The sequence below is a fragment of the Budorcas taxicolor genome, chromosome 12, assembly GCF_023091745.1.
Source record: "Budorcas taxicolor isolate Tak-1 chromosome 12, Takin1.1, whole genome shotgun sequence".
Taxonomy (NCBI): Eukaryota; Metazoa; Chordata; class Mammalia; order Artiodactyla; family Bovidae; genus Budorcas; species Budorcas taxicolor.
In genome coordinates, this window is record NC_068921.1 from 29712957 (window position 1) to 29740801 (window position 27845).

A 27845-nucleotide genomic window follows, 5' to 3' on the forward strand; every position below is an offset into this window, starting at 1 on the left:
TCTGCTTGACTGCCGCAATAATATGCGAGGACGGGGGACCACCTGACTCCCCAGCTCCGTGTGTGTTTCAGATCATCTGTGGATTTGAAGTCCTGGCCGTCCTCACTGCTATTCAAAGTAAAAAGCCTCCTGTCACTGCTTCCAGCCAAGTCAGATCTGACCTTGAGCACAGCAGAGAATCAACACAGCTATCAAATACTATTTATCAAGCGTTATGTTCCTAACACATCCAAAAAATTCCCCAGGTGGCGCAGTGGTAAAGAATCTACCTGCCAATGCAGATGTGGATTCAATCCCTGGGTCAGGAAAGAGCCCCTGGAGGAGGAAATGGCAACCCACCCAGGATTCTTGCCTGGGAACTCCCATGGGGTCCACGGGGTCGCAAAGAGTCAGACATGACTATGATTGAGCACACACACACACAAAGAGCTCACAGCACAGCTCTGCTGTGGCAGAAGGAACTGGGGGTTCAGGGCCGGAAACCCTGAGCCCCGCTCCCCTGCTCAGTCTGCCTGACGTTGGGCCAGTGCGTCGTCCCACGGTCAGCTTCCTTCCTCTGCGATATCAAGTGAACAGCAACAACTGCCACGTCACAGGGAGCTGTCAACATGAAATCAGATGACAGAATACAGGTGAAAGGGGCTTCCCTAGTGGTCCAGTGGTTAAGAATCCACCCGCTAATGCAGGAGACATGAGTTTGGCCCCTGGTCCTGGAAGATTCCACATGCCGTGGGGCAACTAAACCCACGCACCACAACCGCTCAGGCCTGGGCTCCGGAGCCCAGGTGCCGCAAGTACTGAGCCTGTGCCCCCCAACTACTGCAGTGAGAAGCCCCTGCACCACTCCTAGAGAGTAGCCCCCAATCGCTGCAGCTAGAGAAAGCCCACACCCGGCAACGAAGACCTGGAACAGCCAACTATAAATAAATAAACTGCTACTTTAAAAAAAAATGTGAAAAACACCAGAAAATGTGTTTTTTTAAAAAAAAGGGATTAGCAGTTAGAAGCAGTTACTGTGGCACTGTTGACTGAAACTAATACAATTACGGGTAATTCTCTTGACAGAACTAGGTTTCCAAAAGGGGGGCCAGAGCCCCCTGGCCTGGTAGACTTCACGTCCATCAGGCAACATGGACATCAGAGTCCCTCAAATCCAGCCACCTTATACTATCTTTTCAAACAAACAGGTCCAAGTCTAAAGACAGCCTGCCACAGCAACTCCACCGCGAAGTTCTCAAGATATCTTTTAGGTCTCAGGCTTCAGTGACCCCAGACCCAGTTAACAGCAGTAAGTCAGTACATCTGATTTGGAGACGTTTGGTCTTTATGCTCCTAACAGACTTGGAAGATTTTATAATTTTTATAAACCTTTGACTCAAAATTGAAATACAAAAGCATTTGATAAATATCTGAAAGGATTATCATAACCTTATGCAAAATAAGAAAGCAGTAAGCTAGATTATTCAGAATGACCAAATTAAAATTAGCTCTTTTTTCATTGCTGTAGAATATGAAAACTACAAGAGACCATCCCTAATTTTACTACTTTACTGCCAACTTGAAAAATGAGTTTCAAAGGAGAACATCACCACCCCCATCCCTAACATCGATATATACTCCAAGGGCAGCTTTAAGATCAAATAAACCAATTCGAGCACTTCTGCTTGCTGTTTAAAAAAAAAGAAGAAGAAAAGCAGTCTAGTCAGTTCCCTTGATGCTTTTTTAATGAAAGGTATTTATCAAAAATCGTCCCTCCAGACTATGTAAAAAACAAAAGGATATTAAACCTAGGTTAAACTTATGGAAAATCAAATTTTTAAGTTCTATATTGATTTTTAATAGTATTTTAGGACTTCTTGTATAATGAATACATATATTTATTTAGACTGATTTTAACAGGACTTAGAATTTATTGTGACTATTTTAGGTAACCATGAAGGTTTATAGCAAATGTACTTTTAAGACAGTGTTGACTATAACCAGACCTGAATTGATGTCAGTGTCTTAAACAATGCCATAATTCCAAATTATAATATTCTTTTATCTGTAAAATATGTTCCTCTTTAAAGCATCATTTGTAAATATCATATTATCACACAAATTATATAAATGCCCCACTTAGCTCCAATCCCACAAAAATGACAGCTGGTTTAGAAATCTCTCCTCTATAAATATCACACTCTTGGTAAAACTGAGAGTCTTTTCATAGAAAAAAATAAAATATGTGCTAAAATTAGAAAATGCAAAAGGCTGTCTAATCCTCAATTTGAGAAAAGTGCTGTTTGAAGTAAGGTGAAAAAACAGATAAATTATGTATTTATATTTAAGATAGGCTTTTTAAAAAACAGTATCACCATAATGCAGAATTCTGGAATGGCATCAAAAAATTAAATAGAAACATCTATGTGCAGGATTTCCTTAAGAAGGAACCATGGCTTGTAAGACAAACATCTTTTACTTTTCTCTGTATATCTACACATGAGCAAATACACATCCTTACTTACAAGTTCTGATGTGTTCATGTGAAATAAATATAAAAAGAAGGAACAGCGTGAGAAAGACATTCTCTCTGACAGTCTGTTACCTTGAGAAATGCCCTCTCATTTTTCACAGCTCGGAGTCCACACTTGGACATAACAGGACACTGTTTTGCAAAATGGATTATTATCCACTTACAGTCTCTGAGATTGCCACAGCTGAGCATTTCCATTTCCAATTTAAAACACTGCTCTAATCAGTCCTTAGAAGGGCCACGGCCTCTCATGTTGCAACACAAAATTGTCTTTTCTAATTGATCTTGGTGATTGAAGTGCTATGAGGAGGAAGACTGATGATATAACTGCTTGCACTTCCAATAATATATCTGTCATTATCCCCTTCTTGAGCTGAGCTCATATCTGATTTGTCCTTTTTTTTCTTTTAAGACAGTGTGGATTTTTAAAGTTCAGTAAAAATGAATAATCCAAAACGTACTTCTATCACCATGAAACTTCTTGCATGTTTTCACTGCAACAAAAATATCCTCCTTCTTCAATGGATTTCCCTTAAAAAAAAAAAAAGCACATGTGAGTCGATGTGTCTTAACAGTACACCCAAATTAGTTGTCACATGCTCTTGAGTTCAAATTCACCAATGTCAGGGACATCAAACTTGTCTCCAGAATCAAGTTTTAGGGGACGACTGTAGCTTGGAGGACCACAAATGCTTTGCTCAGCCAGAGGGGTGCGGGGCGGGGGGGGTCATCCCTGATAGCTCAGTTGGTAAAGAATCCACCTGCAATGCAGGAGACCCCAGTTGGATTCCTGGGTCGGGAAGATCCGCTGGAGAAGGGATAGGCTACCCACTCCAGTATTCTTGGGTTTCCCTGGTGGCTCAGCTGGTGAAGAATCTGCCTGCAACGCAGGAGACCTGGGTTCAATCCCTGGGTTGCAAAGATCCCCTGGAGAAGGGAAAGGCTACCCACTCCAGTATTCTGGCCTAGAGAATTCCATGGACTGTATAGTCTATGGGGTCACAAAGAGTCAGACATGACTTGAGCAACTTTCACTCACTCACTCATAGCCAGACGGAGACCAGAAGCCCAGCCGTGGCATTTCTCTACATCACCTGGACAAATGTCCTCTAAATTTCCAGCTCATTCAGGAAATTGGGATGATAACCACCAGCACAGCTGCTTTTATTACTACAATTTATTATGAACATCACAGGTGCCCAATAAGTGTTGGTTACCTTCCCTTTCCTTTTTCCAGCTCGTGAAAAATTTTTTTTAAAGGGAGAGAGAAGTAGAAGGATGTTTTAGTGCAAAGTAAGAGATGACTCCCTTTAGGGAGCCTGGCCTCACTTTGATGTTTACAGTATTTTTATGGCCCTTAATGGTCCACGCAAGTCTAGGCAACAGCGGTGCTTTGTCCTCTGCCAAAGGCAGGATTACGTCAAACACTTCGTGGGGGTGGGGGTGGGGGTGGGGGTGGGGTCCTGGAGCCCTGCACTGGCTCCAGCCCAGGCTGGTCACTCAGATGAAGGGGTCACGGAGGGGCTTGTGGACAATCCAGCCCCTAGGCTGTGGGCGCTTCTCAGTGGGGCCGGGGCAGGGGCTGACCCCTTTATCACTGTCTCAGGGCTGTAGGGACATTCAATTCTGATTCTGCATCATTTGGGGCTGGTTTACAGCGACGTGCAACTGGAGGTTCGTCATGCCACTCAAGGCACTAGGAGGTCAACCCTTCCAGATTTTCCAGAAGAACATTAAAGAACAAGCAAGCACAAAGTCTGGAAAGACATTTCCCTCTCAAGTACTATGCCAACAGCACAGATTCTCTCCCACTGTTACTGTGTGTGTGTGTGAATACACATACTCCTCTTTGAAAATGCAACCCAGACTTCTGGGTCAGTGACTTGGAAATAACAGACAACATGTGAGGCAGTGAATCTGCTTTTCCTTATGAGGAAAGGCCGCTAACCACCCAGCTGAGCCCATGGTCTTCAGGTTCATCCTGGGGACTGGACCGAGGGCTCACCGTGAGCAGGTGCATTCTGAAGGCTGTGGACAGTCTCAGGTGAGGTCAGAGCGGGGTCACTGGCTGAGAGGAGGGTAGAAGTGGGCTTCAGGAGAGGGCTTAGGAACAACTGCAAATGTCTGACATTGCCTTTCTAGGAAACAGACCAGGAATTGCAGCAGCTCTGTGCTATACCTTCAACCAAAAAACTGACTCGGGGGCCGTGCCTCTGCAGCTCCGGGTGCCCCCTTCTCATGCGTCCAACAGGGTAACAATGGTGCTTACCTTATGGGGTTATCACCCCTAGAAACGTGATATATAGTTCTCACGGGGCACGTGGCAAGTGGCAGTGTTTGTTCAGTGACTGCTAGGGCAACATCATGCACAGCACGCATATTTCCCTTTGACACACGAGGAAGCTGCCCTCCGGTTACTCACACAGAGCGGCAGGGAAGACTGCAACGAGGTGGCGCAGGCGGAGCCCACAACGTCTGTACAGAACTCGGGCACGGGCGTGAGCGGGAGTCCGTTCCCTCCGTCCCAGATGTAGAGCGCGATCTGTCACACAGGAAATCGGCGTGAATGAGAGCCAACACCACCGTCCACGGAGGTACGCCGCGTCTCCGGGGAAAGCTACACCTCCCCTTCTCGAGAGAACATCACACTGAACCACACCTACATGGCAGCATTCTGCAGGCTTCCCAATAGGTGGCGCTAGTGGTAAAGAACCTGCCTGCCAAAGCGGGAGACGTAAGACACAAGGGTTTGATTCCTGGATCAGGAAGATCCCCTGGAGGTGGGCATGGCAACCCACTCCAGTATTCTTGCCTGGAGAACCCCAGGGACAGAGAAGCCTGGTGGGGCTACAGTCCATGGGGTTGCAAAGAGTCAGACGTGACTGAAGTGACTTAGCGCAGCACACACCAAGACAATAATTCCATGTGGAGCAATCAAATCTTTTATTAACCATAAACAATTAATTAAGAGTCAATATCCTGGGGGACTTCCCTGGGGGTCCAGTGGTTAAGAATCCACCTGCCAATGCAGGGGACGGGAGTTCAATCCCTGGTCCAGGAGGACCCCACGTGTCACAAGGCAACTAAGCCCGTGCACCACGACTACCGAGTCAGCGTGCTGCAGCTACCAAGCCCGCAGGCCTAGAGCCTGCGCTCTGCAACAGGAGAAGCCCCCACAATGGGCAGCCCGCGCACTGCGAAAAGCACCGAGAAAAGCCACTGAGCAGCAACGAAGACTCTGTGCGGCCAATACATTAATTCTTTTAAAAGAGAATCAATATTCCGACCTCCAAAAGATCTCAAAACTGTCACAAGCAATTCCACGGAAGCTATTTTAAGGATTCTAAAGCATCACAGAGGAAGATAAAACGTAAGATCATCGTGACTCTGGTTTCCTGCAGGATGGTAATTACACACCCTGAATAACCAACGGGCTGAAACTATCTAAAAATACTGCATAAAATATCTTTAAAAGCTTTTTAATGTACTGCTAAACTGGCACAAAACATGGAGCTCACAAAGACAAAACTGGAAAGTGAGAACCTGGGAGAGACGGTCCCTGAGGGTCGCTTTCCCTCGCAGGCACCAGCTGGGTGCTGGGCATGCTGAGGTTCTGATATGTGTTAAAGAGAATAAAGCCCATGACCCACCCACGTTGGGGTGTCTAACAGCAAACCCCCACATAAAGCTGGGACTTTGGCACTAGATAGGGAAAAATCATTTCCAGCTATCCTGAGATTTTGTAACCAAGAGCCAGGCCTCCCTAATCTGTCACCTACATAGTCTAAAAATACCTTGAACAGCGTGGCCCTGAGTGAACATGAGTCTCTAGCAAGTAGGCAAAAGTTAACACAAAGCCTTACTGAGGAGCCCACAACTTTAATAGGACTCGTGGACTGTCACAAGTGAAGTCCCCAGGAGCAAGAGCACTCAGAAAAATCACAGAAAGTAGAATAAAAACAAGAGATAAAGAGCAAGAGCCAGCGGACACAGCTTAATCAGGCCCACCCAGAAGAATCCAGGGATCGGAGTGATCAAGCACACAGATTAGAAAACTACTGTTTCATATATTTTTATAAAGAGAAACTTTAAAACATGAGCAAAATTTCTGAAAGATTACACAGGAAAGCAAATTTGAAAAAAATATCTAGAACATCAGGACATGAAAAATAGAAGCTGCAAATGAACATTTTAATGGTAAGGATAAGCAGCCTATCATAGACACAGCTGAATAAAAACTAGGGAACTAAAAGATGAAGCCCCCCAAATTATCTGAACTGTATCTCAGCAAGAAACAGAGATGGGGAACATGAAAGAGAAGAGCAAACCTCTAGCATATATCTAAAGTTCCAGAGAGAGCAACAGAGGGGAGGAGAAAATAGTTGAAAAGACAGTGGCCGAGAATTTTGTTTAACTGCTTAACAATTCTATTAAAGAAAGGCCCAATGAATGCTAAGTAAGATGAGGAAAAAAATAGCCTGCGTCTAGACACTGGTGTTGCTGTTCAGTCGCTCGTCATGTCCAACTCTGCAACTGCAGCACCCCAGGCTTCCCCATCCTTCATTATCTCCCAGAGCTTGCTCAGACTCATGTTCATCGAGTTGGTGATACCATCCAACCATCTCATCCTCTGTCATCCCCTTCTCCTCCTGCCTTCTATTTCTCCCAGGGGTCTTTTCCAATGAGTAGGCCCTTTGCATCAGGTGGCCAAACTATTGGAGCTTCAGTTTCAGCATCAGTCCTTCCAATGAATATTCAGGGTTGATTTCCTTTAGGATTGACTGGTTTGATCTCCTTGCAGTCCAAGAGACTCTAAAGAATCTTCTCCAACACCACAGTTCAAGAGCATCATTTCTTCAGCGTTCAGCCTTTATGGCCCAACTCTCACATCTATACATGACTACTGGAAAAACCATAGCTTTGACTGGATGGACCTTTGTTGGCAAAGTAATGTCTCTGCATTTTAATATGCTGTCTAGGTTTTTCATAGCTTTTCTTCCAAGCACCAGGTGTCTTTTAATTTCACAGCTGCATTCACCATCTCCAGTGATTTCTGAGCCCAAGAAAATAAAGTATATGTTATGTGTGTGTATATGTTAGTCGCTCAGTCATGTCCGACTCTGTGACCCCATGGACTGCAGCCTGCCAGGCTCTTCTGTCCATGGAATTCTCCAGACAAGACTACTGCAGTGGGTATCCATTCCCTTTCCCAAGGGATCTTTCAGACCCAGGGATTGAACCTGGGTGGCAGATTCTTTACCGTCTGAGCCACCAGGGAAGCTCTCTACACACACACACACACACAGACACAGGCACACACACACAGACACACACAGACACAGACACAGACACAGACACAGACACACACACACACACACACACACACACCATAGTGAAACTGCTCCTTGGAAGAAAAGCTATGACAAACCTAGATAGTATTAAAAAGCAGAGATATTACTTTGCCAACAAAGGTCCATCCAGTCAAAGCTATGGTTTTTCCAGTAGTCATGTATGGATGTGACAGTTGGACCATAAGGAAGGCTGAGCACCAAAGAATTAATGCTTTCAAACTCTGGTGCTGGAGAAGACTCCCGAGAGTCCCCTGGACAGCAAGAAGATTAATTAAGTCAATCCAAAAGGAAATCAACCCTGAATATTCATTGGGAGGACTGTTGTTGAAGCTGGAGCTCCAATACTTTGGCCACCTGATGTGAAGAGCTGACTCACTGGAAAAGACCCTGATGCTGGGAAAGATTGAGGGCAGGAGGAGAAGCAGGAGACAGAGAATGAGATGGTTGGATGGCATCACCGACTCAATAGACGTGAGTCTGAGTGAGCGCTGGGAGGCAGTGAAAGATGGGAAGAGTGGCATGCTGCAGTCCATGGTGTCGCAAAGAGCCAGACATGACTGAGTGGCTGAACAAGTGAAAACCGCAGAACACCAAAGACAAAGAACAATCTTAAAAGCAGCCAGAGAAACAGCAGATTGGCTACAAAGGATGCACGTGCGAGTGATGGCTTGTCACCCAACACAACAGCAGTAACAGAAGAAAGGGCACTGGGGGGCAGCGCTGCTGTGATGAGAAAAGGCCTCACAACCCAGACTCGAACACACAATGCGACTATGCCTCAAGAGCAAAGCTGAAATAAAGCATCTTCACAGGGCAACCTGAGAATTTGCCACCTCACTAAAAAGGAAATTCTGAATGATATACTTCAGGAAGAATAAAAATGATATCCATTAGCAGGGTCCAGAAGCAAAACAAAATAGTGAGGAAACACAGGGTTTATGCAAATAGTAACCGCATAAAGTAAGGACAACATCTGAGCTGCAGATTAAAAAGGAATGACATAACAAAGCTACTGGACAAAAGAGCATCAAACTGAGAGACGGATATATTCTCAGGTCCTTAAATTTTCAGGATATTGATTAATTAGCCATGGTTAGGTAAGCATCACCAATTCAATGGACTTGAATTTGAGCAAACGCCGGGAAACAGAGAACAGAGGAGCCTGGCGTGTTGCAGCCCATGGCGTGGCAAAGAGTCAGACAAGACTTAACGACTAAACAACAAGGTTAAGCATGCATGTTAAACTGTTTAAAGTAACCATTAAGAAACAGACACGGAGACTGAACTTCCGAAAGGGTTAGGGTTGGAAAAAGAAAAATGGGCGGGGGAACAAAGGTGCAAAGCAGGAAACACGGGTTCGATCCCTGGTCGGGAAGATCCCCTGGAGCAGGGAATGGGAGCCCACCGCAGTACTGTTGCCTGCAAAATCCAGTGGGTAGAGGAGCCTGGTGGGCGACAGTCCACAGGGTCACAGAAGAGTCAGTCACCACTAGGCGACCGACAACAACAAACCCTGAAAAACGTACGTGGTTTGAAGATAAAGGTTGTCCAACTGGGAGAAAAAGATAAGCATATCCTCTTCAAGAGAAACACATCAAAAGATGAGGAGATGAGAAAGAAAAAAGATGAAAAACAATAATGAGGCAAACGCCAACAGAAAGCTGGTACAGAAGTGTTCCTGTCAACAAGATAGACACTGAGGCAACAAGCGTTACTAGAGATGAAGACAAGTTTACCAAGAGAACAGGACGCGTCTAAGCCCGTATGCTTCTTACTGACACAGCCCCAGGCTATGAATAGCAAGAGCTGGCAGCTCCACAAAGAGGCACTGTCACTGCTCAGAGGGAACAGTTTCATATCCCTCCCTTAGTTAATGACATACCAAGCAGACAAAACAAAAAAAAGGAGGAAGGGAGAGAGGGAGGAAATAGGTGAGAAGCACCCAAGATTAACGGATGTAGCTATTTCTTCTTTAACAGATATAAGTGAAAGTGTTAGTCACTCAGTCGTGTCTGACTCTTTGCCACCCCGTGGACTCTAGCCTGCCCGGCTCCTCTGTCCATGGAATTCTCCAGGCAAGAATCCTGGAGTGGGCAGCCATGCCTTCCTCCAGGGGATCTTCCTGAACCAGCGGTCAAGCCCAGGTCTCCTGCATTGCAGGTGGATTCTTTACTATCCGAGCCACCAGGGAAGCCCCAGTAGGTATGAAGAGAATAATATACCCTCCAACCAGAGCACGCATATCGTTTTCTCCATTTGTGAAAGCTGAACATGAACCTGGTCTTAGAGTTAGGCCTAAAAATATTTCAAATGACACTTACACAGACCAGTCACGCTAAGCTGGAAATCAATAACAGAACACAAGAACAACACACAGGTACAGAGTCACAGTGAAAAACATACTTTTTAAAGTGAGTCCCAGTCACAAAACGATCTAAAAGCTTCTGCTGCAGAGAAACTCTTACAGATGATCACCATGACATGTGTAAAAAATGTTCACAGAAGCAGTGACTGCAACAGCAAAAAGCCAGTAGTGACCCAGAAGCCCACTACCAGGAGGCTGGGCAAATGCACCAGGGTATAGTCCTGAGACAAGACTGTTACAGAAAGTGATGATAAATTCATTAAAGCTGCACATAGCAACACAGGTGAGTTTCAAATCAAATTATAATCATATTCATGGTACAGTTCTGTTTATATGAAGCCCAGAAGGATACCAAACTACACAGTATATATTCAGAGATACATTCATATATTATAAAATAATGAAGAAAAGAGGGAGAGGGAGAGAATTCAAGAAAGCTATTCAGTCTGGTGAGGACGAAGCGGGGTCCTCTTGGGAAGAGACATCCAGGCAACCAGTCAAGTTCTCTCTCTTAAACACAGATATTCTGACTGATGTTCATACCTTTCAGGTATGTTAAGAGCTTTTTTTTCTTTTTTTGTATGTTATTCCATGTTCCATAAGCTCCCAAACCTGGGGATCTATACCTGAGCTGATTATTCATTAAAAATATCTAGACAGACCCTGGCTTTCAACTAGTCATTCCCTCCCTCTCATGGAAAAGAATGATTTCTGACATATATTTTCATAATTTAAAAACACCCCTGAAATGAAAATCCTCCGAGTGCCTTTTCTGCTCCTGGCAGGCTGCCAGTGCTGCTGGACTGAGTCACGTGTCATGACTGACCCCAATGTCCTAAGACTCAGAATTCTCTGGAGGGAAAGGAGGGCTGGCCATCAGAGGTACCCACGAACAAGCTGCACAGAGAGATGATCAGAGATTACTGGATTCATGATGGCACTCCTGTCACCTGCCTCAGGATGCCTAGCGACCACTGTCCACCAAGTGCCAGGGGGCTAGATGGCTTCACCCTGCTGCAGAGCGCCAGCACAGAGACGCGATGGAGGCGGAAGAGCAACCAAAGCACCAGATCAGACGAGAGGTATTTTAATGACATTTTGGCAAGTTTTTTTAAACATTCACCTCTGGCTTCCCTGGTGGCTCAGGAAGTAAAGAACCCACCTGCAATGCAGGAGACTCAGGTTTGATCCCTAGATCAGGAAGATGCTTCTCCAGGGGAGAAGGCAACCCACCCCAGTATTCTTGCCTGGAAAATCCCATGGACAGAGGAGCCTGGTGGGCTACAGTCCACGGGGTTGCAAAGAGTCAGACACAACTAAGCAACTAACACTTTGACTTTAGTAATATAGAATTCTACCATTTTCTGTTAACCAATCATAATATAACAGTATTAAGCGAATAATATTACATAATCACAAAAGTAAAAGATGTTTATCAGTTTTCGCAATGAATAGCCAGACAAAAAATAATTACAATTAAAAGCCATAATGGAAATATGATTAACCTAACACTATAAAATAATTACCTACAGTTTGGGGGGTTAAGTGGAGTGATATGCTAAGTGGAAGTGCAAACACGTGGGGGCTTTCATCTTCCAGCCTTTGTCTTCTGGTTGGTACATTAAACCTATTTATCTTTAAGGTAATTATCTATGTGTATCATCTTATTACCATTTAAAAAGACACAGTTTCTTGATTACAAAGACTTTTAACCAAACAAATTCATGACCCACCTCGTGTTTTAAATCTATTGTGAAGTCAGATTTCAGGGATTCACTCTTTAATCTCTTTGTAAGCCTAGAAAGTAAGAGACAATGTGAGGTTTTTTTAAAAAACCAAAATAGGCATCAAACAAGAATAATACATTCTTGAGACCTTCTAATATTGGAAAACAAAAATAGAAATTTTAAGGTAAAAGTAAGACTTTCATTTCCTTAAGGCAAAGGACTATGAAAACAGAATTATTTGTGCACCAGGAAATGAAGGTAAGACTTGTTGCAAACATAGGTTTCACTATTTCAACACCTGGAAAATAACATAAGACACAATGTGACTCAATAAAAGTCTTTCAAAAAGCCATAAAGTGTGTCCACTCTGGATAATCCTTGACTGAGTAACAGAAAGGGAAAGAAAAGCAGCTTGCGGAACAAGGAGACACAAGCTGCTGCGTCTCAGTCCCCGCTTTTAATGACCCTAACGAACGACATGTGCAGTTCTCAGGGGGAGAGAGCAGATGGGTTCAGCAAAGAATAACAGTTTCAAGTTATTTTCTTGCTTCAAAAAATTATCAATGGCTCTTTTCAACACAGAATGATGCCCCCAACCCCACCAGACTCTAGAATCCCTGACTCCTCAGCACCCTCCTGCCACCCCCAGAGCACACCCCTGGCCTAGTTCACCCCGACCCAACCTTCGCCTGGCAGCCTTTTCTTTAAGACCAAATTCAAGGGCTTCCAGACTTTCCCTCAAGACTAAACAGAAGCTTCCTCTGCTCCCAGAGTGGGAAGCACAGCCCATTCATCCATCACACACAGCAGCCCCACAACACCCTCTACACGCCTCCTGCTGTGTACCCCAACGCTGCCCACTGCCCCCCAAAACCAGTGCTCAGTCAGCAACCTGGACGGGTGAGAGCAAATACCAGGATAGTCCTTGATTCCCAGCTGAGAGAGAGGATTACACACTTACCAAGACCACTCAGATGCCACACGGCTCTATGCTTGTTACAGGACTAGAGGTAGGACCCCTCATTTCAATTACAAACCTCCTAATAAACACTCCCTGGTGGCTCAGATGCTAAAGAATCCACCTGTAACACAGGAGACCCGGGCTCGATCCCTGGTTCGGGAAGATCCCCTGAAGGAGGGAATGGCTACCCACTTCAGTATTCTTGCCTGGAGAATCGCATGGACAGAGAAGCCTGGCGGGCTACAGTCCATGGAGTCACCAAGAGTTGAACATGACTGAACGACTAACACTTTCACTTAATAAATATTTTAACTGCAAAGAAATCACAGCGATTTTAAAAAGAAAAGTAGTAACAAATTTCCAAAGTCCTTACAGAGTTTTCAGCCTGGCTGAAGCACAAATATTTCTTTTTTAAAAAAATTTATTTTAACTGGAGGATAGATACAATATTGTGCTAGTTTTTCCCATGTATCAGCATGAATTGGCCATAGGCATACATGTGTCCCTTCAATCCTGAACTGCCCCCCCCCCACCTCCCTCCCCACCGCATCCCTCCAGGCTGTCACAGGGCACAAGCTTTAGACGCCCTGTGTCATACAGAGATAAAGGAGGGGGACACAGGTTGTAATTTACGTTTAGCTATAAAGCACTGGTTTCACGGCTGATATGAATGTGGCTTGACAGCCAATAGCCCTAAAAAAGCCCGAAAGAATCTCTGTCACATTCCTATTGGGTATCTGCCCACGGACCCGTGAGCAGGAGTGGGTGAGGATGTTACATAAAGAGACTGCATTCTCAGTACATTCCTGATATATATTAAGAGGAAAAAACCTGCCCTGGCACGGAATCTTGCCCAGCTCGAATTCTGAACTTGGTTGAAGCCAATTTATATAAATAAACTCAAGTTAACTTTGGAATCTGGACTCATGACAAGTGCCTTCAAAATCTAATCAGACCATATTCAGACTCCAAAGACCAAAAACAAGTCATACCTGAGCTTACTGCCACAGGCAAGGAACAGACAACTGTGATCAGACGCCAATGTCAGACAGCCACGCCACCCCTGCCCCTTCTTAATATAAAATAAACACCTCTGAACTGCCACCCTAAACAGGCTCTCTACTCCTGACTTTCCAAGTTTCTTTCTCATCCAGTTCTTGAACATTTTCCTTTGAGGAAAACCAGAGAAGGACAGAAAGTGACAGCCACTGACAGAGTCTCTTTAAGATGAGCACTGATTGACTGGAGACGGATCAGTGTGTACGCTGGCATCTGTAAGTGGCTGCCTTCAGCAACCCATGGACTCTGCCAGAACCAGTGATGGTTAATCAATATCACGAACTTCCCCTGGATGAGTCAGCCGCATGGGACGCCCGCAGCCTAACCCAGTCATCTTGCAAAGGAGTCCCAGTTCTAAACGTGTACAGGGAGAGCTCACCTAACTGAAAAGGCAAGTCCCAGTGATGGGACCTAGGTGTCATTTTTCTATACACACCAAGGGCTATACTCGAGGGCTTCTCAAATGCGAATTTCAGGAACCAGCAAGGCCAGAAATCCCCATTATTTCATGAAAATATTTCTTCATTAAATATTCAGTTCCCGGCAAATAAGACATTTGACATTCAGCTTTCAGTTCTAATCACACAAGCAGCTAGACTGGAAACTTGCAACAAACAGCGAACCCCTCAACTCTCTATTAGGAAAAGTTCCTACTGACTTTTCTAATTCCACTTGTGAGATAGTCAACAGAGTAAGATAGTGGAGGAAATCAAGATAAGGTTTGCTGGTAGAAAAACAACAGAAGAAACCAATAACTGTGTTGTGTAGTAACACTTATTTGAAGAAATCACCTTATTGAAAATTAACAAGCATTTCTCCAAAAATGCAATTTTTTAAAATTGATGTTAGGAGATCATATTAGATGAATCACCAGGAAACGTTGGAAAGTGTTAATTCAACATTCACTAATGCAAAGAACTGACTCACTAGAAAAGACCCTGATGCTGGGAAAGACTGAAGACAGGAGAAGGGGATGACGGAGGATGAGGTGGTTGGATGGCATCACCGATTCGATGGACATGAGTTTGAGCAAGCTCCGGGAGTCGGCGATGGACAGGGAGGCCTGGCGTGCTGCAGTCCACGGAGTCGCAAAGAGTCAGACATGACTGAGGAAATGAACTCAACTGATGCAGAGTATATTTCCAGTGAGGAAGTATTTCTGATGAGAAAGCCTAAGAAAGTGAGTATCATGAGATGTTTTAAGTAACCAGTTTTTCTGGTGACTTGAGTAGAAGAAATGACAAAATGTGGTCCACTGGAGAAGGGAATGGCAAACCACTTCAGTATTCTTGCCTTGAGAACCCCATGAACAGAGTGAAAGGCAAACAGATAGGACACTAAAAGGTAACTCCCCAAGATGGTAGGTGCCCAATACGCTATTGGAGATCAGTGGAGAAATAACTCCAGAAAGAATGAAGAGACAGAGCCAAAGCAAAAACACCACCCAGTAGTGGATGTGACTGGTGATAGAAGCAATGCCCAATGCTGTAAAGAACATTATTGCTGTAGGAACCTGGAATGTTAGATCCGTGAATCAAGGCAAATTGGAAGCGATCAAACAGATGGCAAGAGTAAACGTTGACTTTTTAAGAATCAGCGAACTAAAATGGACTGGAATGGGTGAATTTAACTCAGATGACCATTATATTTACTACTGTGGACAAGAATCCCTTAGAAGAAATGGAGTAGCAATCATGGTCAACAAAACAGTCCAAAATGCAGTACTTGGTTGCAGTCTCAAAAATGACAGAATGATCGCTGTTCATTTCCAAGGCAAACCATTCAATATCACGGTAATCCATCTCTATGCCCCAACCAGTAACACTGAATAAGCTGAAGTTGAATGGTTCTATGAAGACCTACAAGACCTTCTAGAATTAACACCCAAAAAAGATGCCCTTTTCATGATAGGGGACTGGAATGCAAAAGTAGGAAGTCAAGAAACACCTGGAGTAACAGGCAAATTTGGGCTTGGAGTACAGAATGAAGCAGGGCAAAGGCTAATAGAGTTCTGCCAAGAGAACGCACTGGTCATAGCAAACACCCTCTTCCAACAACACAAGAGAAGACTCTACACATGGACATCACCAGATGGTCGACACTGAAATCAGATTGATTATATTCTTTGCAGCCAAAGAAGGAGAAGCTCTACACAGTCAGCAAAAACAAGACCAGGAGCTGATTGTGGCTCAGATCATGAACTCCTTATTGCTAAATTCAGACTTAAATTGAAGAAAATAGGGAAAACCACTAGACCATTCAGGTATGACCTAAATCAAATCCCTTATGCTTATACAGTGGAAGTGAGAAATAGATTTAAGGGATTAGATCTGATAGACACAGTGCCTGATAAACTATGGATGGAGGTTGGTGACATTGTACAGGAGACAGGAATCAAGACCATCCCCAAGAAAAAGAAATGCAAAAATGACTGTCTGAGGAGGCCTTAAAAATAGCTGTGAAAAGAAGAGAAGCGAAAAGCAAAGGAGAAAAGGAAAGATATACACATTTGAATGCAGAGTTCCAAAGAACAGCAAGGAGAGATAAAAAGGGCTTTCTCAGTGATCAGTGCAAAGAAATAGAGAAAAAAATAGAATGAGAAAGATTAGAGATTTCTTCAAGAAAATCAGAGATACCCAGGGAACATTTCATGCAAAGATGGGCTCAATAAAGGAGAAATGGAATGGACGTAACAGAAGCAGAAGATATTACGAAGAGGTGGCAAGAATACACAGAAGAACTGTACAAAAAAGATCTTCACAACCCAGATAATCACACTGGTGTGATCACTCACCTAGAGCCAGACACCCTTGAATGTGAAGTCAAGTGGGCCTTAGAAAGCATCACTACGAACAAAGCTAGTGGAGGTGATGGAATTCCAGTTGAGCTATTTCAAATCCTAAAAGATGATGCTGTGAAAGTGCTGCACTCAATATGCCAGCAAATTTGGAAAACTCAGCAGTGGCCCCAGGACTGGAAAAGATCAGTTTTCATTCCAGTCCCAAAGAAAGGCAATGCCAAAGAATGCTCAAACTACCGCACAATTGCACTCATCTCACACGCTAGCAAAGTAATGCTCAAAATTCTCCAAGCCAGGCTTCAACAGTATGTGAACCGTGAACTTTCACACATTGAAGCTGTTTTTAGAAAAGGCAGAGGAACCAGAGATCAAATTGCCAACGCCTGCTAGATCATTGAAAAAGCAAGAGAGTTTCAGAAAAACATCTATTTCTGCTTTATTGACTATGCCAAAGCCTTCGACTGTGTGGATCACCATAAACTGTGGAAAATTCTGAAAGAGATGAGAATACCAGACCACCTGACCTGCCTCTTGAGAAATCTGTATGTAGGTCAAGAAGCAACAGTTAGAACTGGACACGGAACAACAGACTGGTTCCAAATAGGAAAAGGAGTACATCAAGGCTGTATATTGTCACCCTGCTTATTTAACTTTGTGCAGAGTACATGATGAGAAATGCTGGGCTGGAAGAAGCACAAGCTGGAATCAAGATTGCCGGGAGAAATATCAGTAACCTCAGATATGCAGATGACACCACCTTTATGAAAGAAAGTGAAGAAGAACTAAAGAGCCTCCTGATGAAAGTGAAAGAGGAGAGTGAAAAAGTTGGCTTAAAGTTCAACATTCAGAAAACAAAGATCATGGCATCCGGTCCCATCACTTCATGGCAAATAGATGGAGAAACAGTGGAAACAGTGGCAGACTTTATTTCTGGGGGCTCCAAAATCACTGCAGATGGTGACTGAAGCCATGAAATTAAAAGACACTTTCTCCTTGGAAGAAAAGTTATGACCAACCTAGACAGTATATTAAAAACCAGAGACATTACTTTGTCAACAAAAGTCCATCTAGTCAAGTCTACAGTTTGTCCAGTAGTCATGTATGGATGTGAGAGTTGGACTACAAAGAAAGGCGAGCACAGAAGAATTGATGCTTTTGAACTGTGGTGTTGGAGAAGACTCTTGAGAGTCCCTTGGACTACAAGGAGATCCAATCAGTCCATCCTAAAGGAGATCAGTCCTGAACGTTCATTGGAAGGACTGATGTTGAAGCTGAAACCCCAATACTTTGGCCACCTGATGCAAAGAGCTGTCATTTGAAAAGACTCTGATGCTGGGAAAGATTGAGGGCAGGAGGAGAAGGGGATGACAGAGGATGAGATGGTAGGATGGCATCAGCAACTTGATGGACATGAGTTTGAGTAAACTCTGGGAGTTGGTGATGGACAGGGAGGCCTGGTGTGCTGCAGTCCATGGGGTCACAAAGAGACGTGACTGAGTGACTGAGCTGAACTGAGCAGAAGAAATTCATAAGTAACTACAAATCGTTGCCCTACCTACTGAGTCATCAGTCAAAGAAAGGAGACACAGGGAATAAACACTCCTGCAGTGGGCTCTGTTGGCTAACCACACAATACAGAGCCTTCTAAGAGAATTCTGATTTTGATTAATTTTTTAGGTCAATAAAGAGGCCCCAGAGTCAGTTAGTTTGGCCCCAACTGATGCCCTAAAGTTCCCTGGCAGCTGTTTATGGTCCAGAGGTTGTAGACACCTTAAGTTGTCCCCATCAACTTTAACTGGACAGGATCCAACTAGACACGTCCCAGGTGCAGGGCCTAAGAGACTCGGGTTCAATCCCTGGGTCGGGAAGGTCCCCTGGAAAAGGAAATGGCAACCCACTCCAGTATTTGTGCCTGGAGAATCCTATGGACAGAGGAGCCTGGCGGGCCTTGGTCCATAGAGTCTCAGAGAGTCAGACACGACTGAAGCAGCTTGACACAAACGCACATCTAGAGACTAAGGATTAGCATACTCTACGGTTAGAGGCTCTCTCCTGCTGGACATGGATAAGAAACACACAGCCCTTACTGCCTTGAAACCACAAAGTGAAACAGATTTAGGATGAAATGATGCTGTGCGCTAAGCCAGAGAGACAGAGAGAACCAGACTCTTGAATAACACTGTTGAACTCCTGCACCAACAAACCACCAATCTCCCCTTTCAATTCCAGCAACAAAATTCCTTTCATCCCCTCTGAGGACTTTCCTGCCTCTTGCACTTACACTGCAAAGGAGAGTATGACACTGTAAAGAACCTTCAGGTGGCAAGGGAGCAGTCCAGAAGTTTTGGGCAACCATGGATGACAACGTATCTACTACCTTCTGCATCCACAATGGCCTAAAAAGCTTTTCAGAGCTCCAACCCCTAGAAACAGGGCACTTAGTGTAAGAAATAATAGAAACACTTTAATCTTTGCAGAAATAAAAGCCACATTTGCATTCTCAACTCTCCATTCCTGAAAGAATAAAAACTCACAAACAATCTGAATTATTTAGGTTAAGAGGGTTGTCAACAGCCATATTTCCCCTGAATTACAATTCCCCTTCTCCTTTCACATCACAAAAGCATCACTGGGATTATCCCACAAATAGCCAGGTACAATTATCTGCAGCATCTTCTGCCCGGGCCCCATTTAAACTCGTGTATGTACCCATGCACATAACCAGCCATCAACCCAGCCCCACAGGCATGCTGCGGATTCATTTCCTTAAGTCACGCCTGAAGATCACCAGGTCCACTGACAGCAGTGATCACCCTCCTGGGTGTAGAGTCCTGAGCACTCGTGTGCCCTCCTCAGCCTCACAGTTCATCATTCAACTCATTTTGCAGCAGGTGAGGAAGAGGAAGCACAGAGCAGCTGAGCCCTGGGACACGATGAGTAAGGGATGGAGCCTCTGTGTCTGGCTCCTGCTGCCCGTCTCCCTGCTCTACCACTCGCTGCCTCTGCTGAAAAGCTCACTCAGATCCACCAGTTACAAGACCCAGCGAAATAAAAGGCGATTCATACACAAAATGAAATGAAAAGAACGTCTAATAAATTCTTACTTGTTTACCAGTGGAATACTAAGGGCCCAGCCGGCAGCCAAGTCTGGATATTTAAAAACTGTAGGATTTTCAGAAAAGGCATAATGGTGAATTATTGTAGATTCTTCGTCATGTAATGCTTTTCCTAAAAACCATTCCTGTTAAATAAAGATAGAAAAAAATTTTTAAAATTCAGGCAAGACTCAAAACAAATAAGTACCATTAGTTTTAGTTAAATATTCTGAGTGATAAAGCATAAGCACAGATTATATATTTTTTAAGAATTTTAACAAAAATACAATACACATATGATAATGAATACAGCATAATCTTTGCCTATGAAGAAAGCAATTTAAGATCACACCATCAGGATGAACAAAATGTTAGTCATCATTACATTATAAACACAAAAATGTTACTTTATAAATATTTCCTATCAAAATACTATTAAAGGAAAGTGTTCCTTTTTTTGTGTAGTTCAACATTTATTTAATGAATTTAGGAACAAAGTGATAGTCTATGAATACAATTTGAATATAAAAACAATCAAATGTAGAAATTTATATACTAATTTATTTGTACTGGCTTCCCTGATAGCTCAGTTGGTAAAGAATCCACCTGCAATGCAAGAACCCCTGGTTTGGGAAGATCCACTGGAGAAGGGGTAGGCTACCCACTCCAGTATTCTTGGGCTTCCCTTGTGGCTCAGCTGGTAAAGGATGTGCCTGCAATGTGGGAGACCTGGGTTTGATTATTTCTATTGACCAAAGCAGAGTCAGTAGGCTGAAAGATGACACACTCAAATTAGGATAATTCAAGAGGTTTATTTGCCAAAGGGACCGTAACCCTCCCAGGTATGAGGGGTCAGGAAAGAGCCGTGAGTGAGATGGCGGGAGTCAGCACGGAGCCCGTGGCTGCAGAGCGGTCCGCACCCTCTGGTGCTTGAGAGATGAGAGGAAGGAGAAAACAGAAAATTCCTTCCAGAACCAGTGCTTACTTTATTCATTCATTCAATTAACATTTACTATTTGTTATCAATTAACATTTATCCCTTACCAGGTGGGAACAGAGCTTATACAACAGTGGGGAGACAGAAAGCAATCAAGAAAATAAAATGAGTTCAGATAGTGACTGCATGTGCTACGATGAAAATAAAACAGAGTGACGGGGACCACCCTGGAAAGAGAGGGAACCTCTTAGGAGATCACCACTGAACTCAGCCTTAAGCTCACTAAGCTGAGCACACATCTGGGGAATAACAGGTGAGGCAGTTGATATAAAGTCCCTGAAGTGGAAAAAAAAAAAAACTTGATATATATTTGATGAAAAAATTTAGTTCGGTGTGGTTGGAAGATACTGGATATGGCAAATAAGGTACAAAAGAGAAGCCGAAGAGAGACCAGGGTTCGTATGTCACAAGAGAACAGCCTGGGTCAGACCTACTCTCCCCCCAAGAACAAGTACAAAAGCTGGAGAAGTTCTTAGAGCAGATGATTGAGAGCAAACAGGATGTGAGGGTTAACATCCCAGAGAGCAGGAGAGCCCACCCATGGGAACCCCATATTCATCTTCTTTACCCTTGAGGAAGTTGCTGGTTCTCAGAGCAAAGGAAAAGCTATGACATACCTAGACAGTGTATTAAAGCAGAGACATCCCTTTGCAGATAAAGGTCCGTATAGCCAAAGCTATGGTTTTTCCAGTAGTTGTATACAGATGTGACAACTGGATCATAAAGAAGGCTGAGCACCAAAGAATTTATGTTTTCGAACTGTGGCGCTGGAGAAGACTCTTGAGTCCCTTGGACAGCAAAGAGATCAAACCCGTCAATCCTAAAGGAAATCAACCCTGAATATTAAATTGGAAGGACTGATGCTGAAGCTCCAATACTTTGGCCACCTGATGCAAAGAGCTGACTCATTTGAAAAGACCCTGATGCTAGGAAAGATTGAAGGCAGGAGGAGAAGGGGATGGCAGAGGACGAGATGGTTGGATGGCATTACCGACTCAATGGACATGAGTTTGAGCAAGCTCTAGGAGTTGGTGATGGACAGGGAGGCCTGGCGTGCTGCAGTCCATGGGGTCGCAGAGTCGGACAAGGCTGAGCGACGGAACAACAAGAGCAAAGGACAGCACAGCACAGAGAATGGCCCCCGGGGGCTGCTGTATGGCTGCACCGCAGAAGCTGGAGCCGGAGGCTGCCACGGAGGTAGGGGCTGGCGGGCACCCAAAGGAGCGACGCCAACATTCTGCCTGCAATCTCCCTTCAACTCCTAGGCTACACGCAAACCAAGAGAAAATCACAGGAACCAAGTGGAAAACAGCAGTGAAGGGCCTAAAATCTAAGCAGAGGAAAACTTCAGCAGTAGTTCTGGGAGCCCAAGGCTGGAGTACAGGGTCTACCAGGGGAAAGGGTCTACAGATAAGGGCAGTCTGTAAACAGACCCACCCAAACAAGGTCTACAACCCCAGAGAAGATCCAGTCTTCCTGCAAGAAGGGATACCACCCACAATCTCTTCAGTTTTTCACATCAAAGAGCTGACACTGAGTGAAAATTAACCCTGCACACCAAGAAACAGGACCACACCAAAAACAGAAAAATGAGAACTAGAGCTTCACAAATAAGATTTTGCAGTTAAACTATAGTTAATATGGTTAAAAAAATAGATGAAAAGATGATTTTTACCAAAGAACTAGAACCTATAAACAAGAGCCAGATAGAAATTCTAAAACTGAATAATGCAAAAGCTAAAATTAAGAATTCAAGTGAATATCAGACATTAATAATATTGGGTTGGCTAAGAAGTTTGAGTTTGTACAGAAAAACCCAAACTGACTTTTTGGCCAACCCCAATACAAGAGATACCAGGGCTTCAGCTAATAGCTGAAGCTGGTAAAGAATCTGCCTGCAATGCAGGAGACCCCGGTTTGATTCCTGGGTTGGGAAGATCCGCTGGAGAAGGGAAAGGCTGATAGACAGGGATGCCGTCTCCGAGATGCGGGAGACTGAGGTGGAAGAGGAACAAAGGGGAACACAGAGTTCATGTTTGAACCGGGCGAGTCTGCAGCTCCTGCTGGGCCGTGGGCACGGGATCAGAAAGCACGAAACTCACTCCCTTGGCTCCTTCACTCGTGGCTCAACCTGACGTGAGCTGTGAAGCTCTTCCTAAATACCCCAAACAGAGAAGGAAGTCCACCCCCAGCCTATCCGGCATCCCTCTCATTTTGTGTTCTTTTTCTCCACAGCACTTACTACCATCTGATGCAGTATTTCAGGTCTGCCTACTGCCCCGTCTCCCCGGCATCACTATGAACACTCCCTCCTTGTGACCCAGGGTGGTGTCCATTTCACCCGCCGCTCTATCTGCAGGCCCCCTCACCTGCCCCAGGTGCTCCAAGTTTTGTGTTAAATGATGCACCAATCCTGGGAGAGCTTTCAAAGGCAACCATTAAAGAAACGTCAGCAGGATCGTTAAGTACCCGAAGTTCTAAAGCTTGGTAGTATTTTCTGTTATCCAGCCATCACGACCTCCCTCCCTATTCCTTATCAGAAAATAAAAGCAGGAGAGAGACAGTGCTGTCTCCTAAGAGCCCTCTTCTGCTCATGGCTGTATTTCAAACCCCTCCCCGTCTCAGTCTGGGTCAGTTCAGCAACAAGTTATAAATGAGCAGACATGAAAGGTCTAGGTTCCTAGTTCCACCCAAGGATTTCTTCCCACCATTTTATGGATATATGAAGTCACCACTGGGCAAGGGAAGTAATTATAAAGCAAACAACCTTGGCTTAAGATAGAAAATTCAACATCTTAAAAATTCAAATGACTAAACATTGACCAACATGAAAATCATCACATTTAACATACCATGCAAATATAGCTTGTTTAAAGAAAATAAACACTTCATCATAAATAAATGATAATTTTATCATTTCAATTTTCAGTATATTTTAGCACTTTTCTCAGTAATCTTCCACTATTATAATCTCCTGTTCCAAACATAAATTTATGCAGAACATGTTTTTATATTGTAATGATTAAGAGCAGTGTTCGGCTATCTAGTATATAAGACTGTTTTTCAATATTTTTGTGAGGGGTTATACTGTAAAGTGGGCTTCCCTGGTGGCTCAGACAGTAAAGAATCTTCCTGTAATGCGGGAGACCTGGGTTCGATCCCGGGTAGGGAAGAGCCCCTGGAGAAGGGCATGGCAACCCACTCCACTATTCTTGTCTTGCCTGGAGAATCCGCACGGACAGAGGAGCCTGTCCATGCTGCAGTCCTTGGGGTCGCAGAGTCGGACACAACTGAGCAACTAAGCATCAGTTCAGTCAGTTCAGTTACTCAGTCGTGTCCGACTCTTTGCGACCCCATGAATCGCAGCACGCCAGGCCTCCCTGTCCACCACCAACTCCCGGAGTTCACTCAGATTCACGTCCATCGAGTCAGTGATGCCATCCAGCCATCTCATCCTCTGTCGTCCCCTTCTCCTCCTGCCCCCAATCCCTCCCAGCACCAGAGTCTTTTCATAGACGCATATTATAAACTACTCTAAGTGAGAAATTGGGAGAAGGCAATGGCACCCCACTGCAGTACTCTTGCCTGGAGAATCCCAAGGACGGGGGAGCCTGGTGGGCTGCCATCTATGGGGTCGCACAGAGTCAGACACGACTGAAGTGACTTAGCAGCAGCAGCAAGGGGGAAATTAATACATATTCTGTGAAGAAGCACTCCCTGTTGTGTCTCTCTTTGCGACCCCATGGACTATACAGTCCATGGGACTCTCCAGGCCAGACTACTGGAATGCGTAGCCATTCCCTTCTCTAGGGGATCTTCCCAACCCAGGAATCGAATCCAGGTCTCCACACTGCAGGTGGATTCTTCACCAGCTGAGCTGCCAGGGAAGCCCAGTGATTTTCCTAATGACTTCTTAATAAAGACTATTAAGACAAACTGTAAAAGAATAACTCAGTGCTCTAGTAGTATCTTAGAATTACTCTTTGCCAGCACTCATGTTTTACCTCTATTAAGAATTAAAAATTAAAGACATTTCAGCAAATGCACACATAATAAAAGCATCCTGTAGGGGAAAAAGAAAACCAGAAAGACTTCAATAAGATATAGAAACTTATAGAAATCACCCAGAAAGGCAATTAACAGAGATTAATTACTTTAATAAAGACTGAAGTTCTTCATTTAAAATATTGTATAACAGCATAAATTTGATTGGTGAGAATGACAAGATATTGAAGGGAAACAATGTCAGAATCCAGTGAAATAATGACATTCTAACACATATTATTTTAATATAGTTTATTTGTGTCAGTGTCAAAACTAGGTTTGTTTTATACTTTTTTCCTAAAATTTCATATGGTCGGGGGAAAAAAACACTGGTTTGAGCTAACTTCAACATCATGTAATTTTTATTCCCTAGTGCTAGTTTTAAATGACATAAAACATCCTTGACTTTTTTTCATGTGGTAGAGCTCACAAAAGAAGAAAATGTCTTATTTTACCTCTGTTCTGTACTTGATTTTCATGAACTTGCTCTGAACTTTTAAATTTATCATTCCAATTTTCATTAAAAAGTACAGTGAGTCACCATCTTCTGTACAGAATTAGAGCTATGGATAATGGGAAAAATAATCTCCAGGTGAAGCAAACACTAGGAGGCGATTAAAACTCCTACATTCAAAAAAAGAGCTGGGAGTTTTTCTCAAGTCAAAGGAAAACATAAAAGCCTAACAAATCTTTTACATAAAATATGACACAAAGCACACAGACACTGCTCAGCACCATCTGAAAAGACTGGATCAGACACATTCATAAATCTTCTCTCCTTTGAAGGAATTTTTTTTTAACCTAACAACTTTCTCATTCAATTATATCTGTGTTTTCCCAGAAGTCAAAAGCATGAAAAGAAATCATAATGGGTCCTTACAGCATTTAAAAAGCATCAAGACCAGTGGTTTTATTGTAGTAACAAACTTTCCAACCAACCTAATGGTTGGAAACCAACCTAATGGTCACCGTTGCCCAATTCTGTGTGTGTCCACATCAACAAACCCCGCAGGCACTAGGAAGCCACGGCTTCCTCACTGAATCTGATTCACTTCTGGAGTGGGCATCAGAACAGGGGTGGGCGGGTGTCCATCAGTACCAGAAAGGACCAATTCCACTTATTCTACATTGAAAGAACCCCATAAATTGATCAGGGCGTAACCTGGACTTCTCCAAGAGAACTGAACAGCCTAATTTACCCTCCAGAAAGCTCCAGAGCTGCCTGTCAACCTTTAGAGATACTGCACGTAGCCCAGCAGGACAGCTGACGTTTCAGAGTTACTCAGTCCTACACAAATATTTAGGGTTTCTCAGGCGGCTCAGTGGTAAAGAATCCACCTGCCAATGCAGGAGACACAGGAGATGCAGGTTTTATCCCTGAGTCAGGAAGATCCCCTGGAGGAGAGCGTGGCAACCCACCGCAGTATCCTTGCCTGGGAAATCCCATGGACACAGGCGCCTGGCGGGCTACAGTCCATGAGGTCACAAACAGTCAGACACAACTGAGCATGCACGCGCACGCATACGCGCGTGCACACACACACATATTCACTGACCACCTATAAGTGTTAAACACTGTGTTCAGCACTCAGAACTTAGAGGTAAACATGATCCATTTGCAACATCCTATCTGCATGAGATAAACTGTTAAAATATGAAGGCAGGGGTGAACTTTTCTCACAAGGTGTATCTGTCTCACCTCCAGCCCTTCTCAGATACTGTTTCCTCTGCTTAGGGTTCTCTCTCCTACTAACTCCTACTCACTCCATGGGACTCAGGTTAAATGTCACATTACGTCATGACCTTCCCAAATAAGATCTGATGCCCTGCTGTGCTGCTCCTAACAATGCCCAGTGTTTCCCTTAAAAGATGTCTCACTTTTAACTGTAACTGCTTCTTCGACGGTGCATCACTCCCTGCTACTCTGCACCATCCATCCAGTCAAGACCCTTGTCTGTCTGTCCAAGCTCCTGCTATCATAGTGCCCAACACACAGTTGGTACTCAAAGTTATTTCTTACCTAAAACAATATGCAGTCATTGTTGACAAAGAGAAATAACCAATTTGAACTTATTTCTGAACTCTGGTTTATAGTTTTCTTAATTTTCTAAAACTGGTAAAACATATAGGTGTTTTGTTTTTTTTTTTTCATTTAAAAATGGCTCATTGTAACTTTCATCTGTCTGATAGCTCCAAACCTCAACAAGAATTATTTAACTTTGTTTCCAGATATTTAACTGCTATTTCATTCTTTTTTGTTTAAAGTTAAAGCACGTTTACTGAGCTACACATTCCATATAATATGCTGCATAGCACAGGGTGAGAGCAGCCTATTTTGTTCTTCTTAATTTTAAATTAAGTGTTTTTGATTGGACTGAAAAACCTGTTAATCAAAATTAAACTTCCTTTAAGCACTTTCTCCATGCAAAATAAAAATACTTGAAGTTGTATTTACCTTTGATGGGTCATATCTTCTGAGTGTTTCTAAGAGTTGTACAATTTGTATTCTTGTCTCTTCTTCACAGAAGAAAATCCATGATGAATTTCTGCTATACATTACAGAAAAGCTGAGAAGGAAACATTCTAGTAATCATTCTTATAATGTGAGTTTATAACAAGGTTTAAAACTTACTAAGGAAGAGAAAGCAGGAAGCAAATAAAGGACATACAAAATAGCATGAAATCTGAATTTTTTCCCCTGTTATTTTTCTTCCATGTATAGTTTGAGCTTATATTAATAGAAAAGCCAGATACTAATGGTTTACGAAACAGCCAGAGTTCAAGTTAACTCTTTCCATGACAAACCCCAGATCAACAGATCTCAAAATCAGTCTCAAAATATCAAATATACCGATATTATATCTTTTAAGAAAGAAACATTTAAAAATAAAAGCTATTCATGATTAAGAATCAATCATTAAGAAATCTGATTAA

General features: G+C 43.6%; 1 protein-coding gene across 1 annotated transcript in view; it reads right to left on the bottom strand.

The window, feature by feature from the left end:
• B3GLCT (beta 3-glucosyltransferase) overlaps positions 1–27845 on the bottom strand; it is a 94975-nt gene that overhangs the window by 31838 nt on the left and 35292 nt on the right. The window contains exons 5-9 of the mRNA XM_052650025.1: positions 27367–27478; positions 19880–20016; positions 11962–12025; positions 4935–5054; positions 2974–3043 (exon numbers count right to left, since the gene is read on the bottom strand). Coding sequence (XP_052505985.1) covers positions 2974–3043; positions 4935–5054; positions 11962–12025; positions 19880–20016; positions 27367–27478 — 503 coding nt within the window. The remainder of the gene's footprint in view (positions 1–2973; positions 3044–4934; positions 5055–11961; positions 12026–19879; positions 20017–27366; positions 27479–27845) is intronic.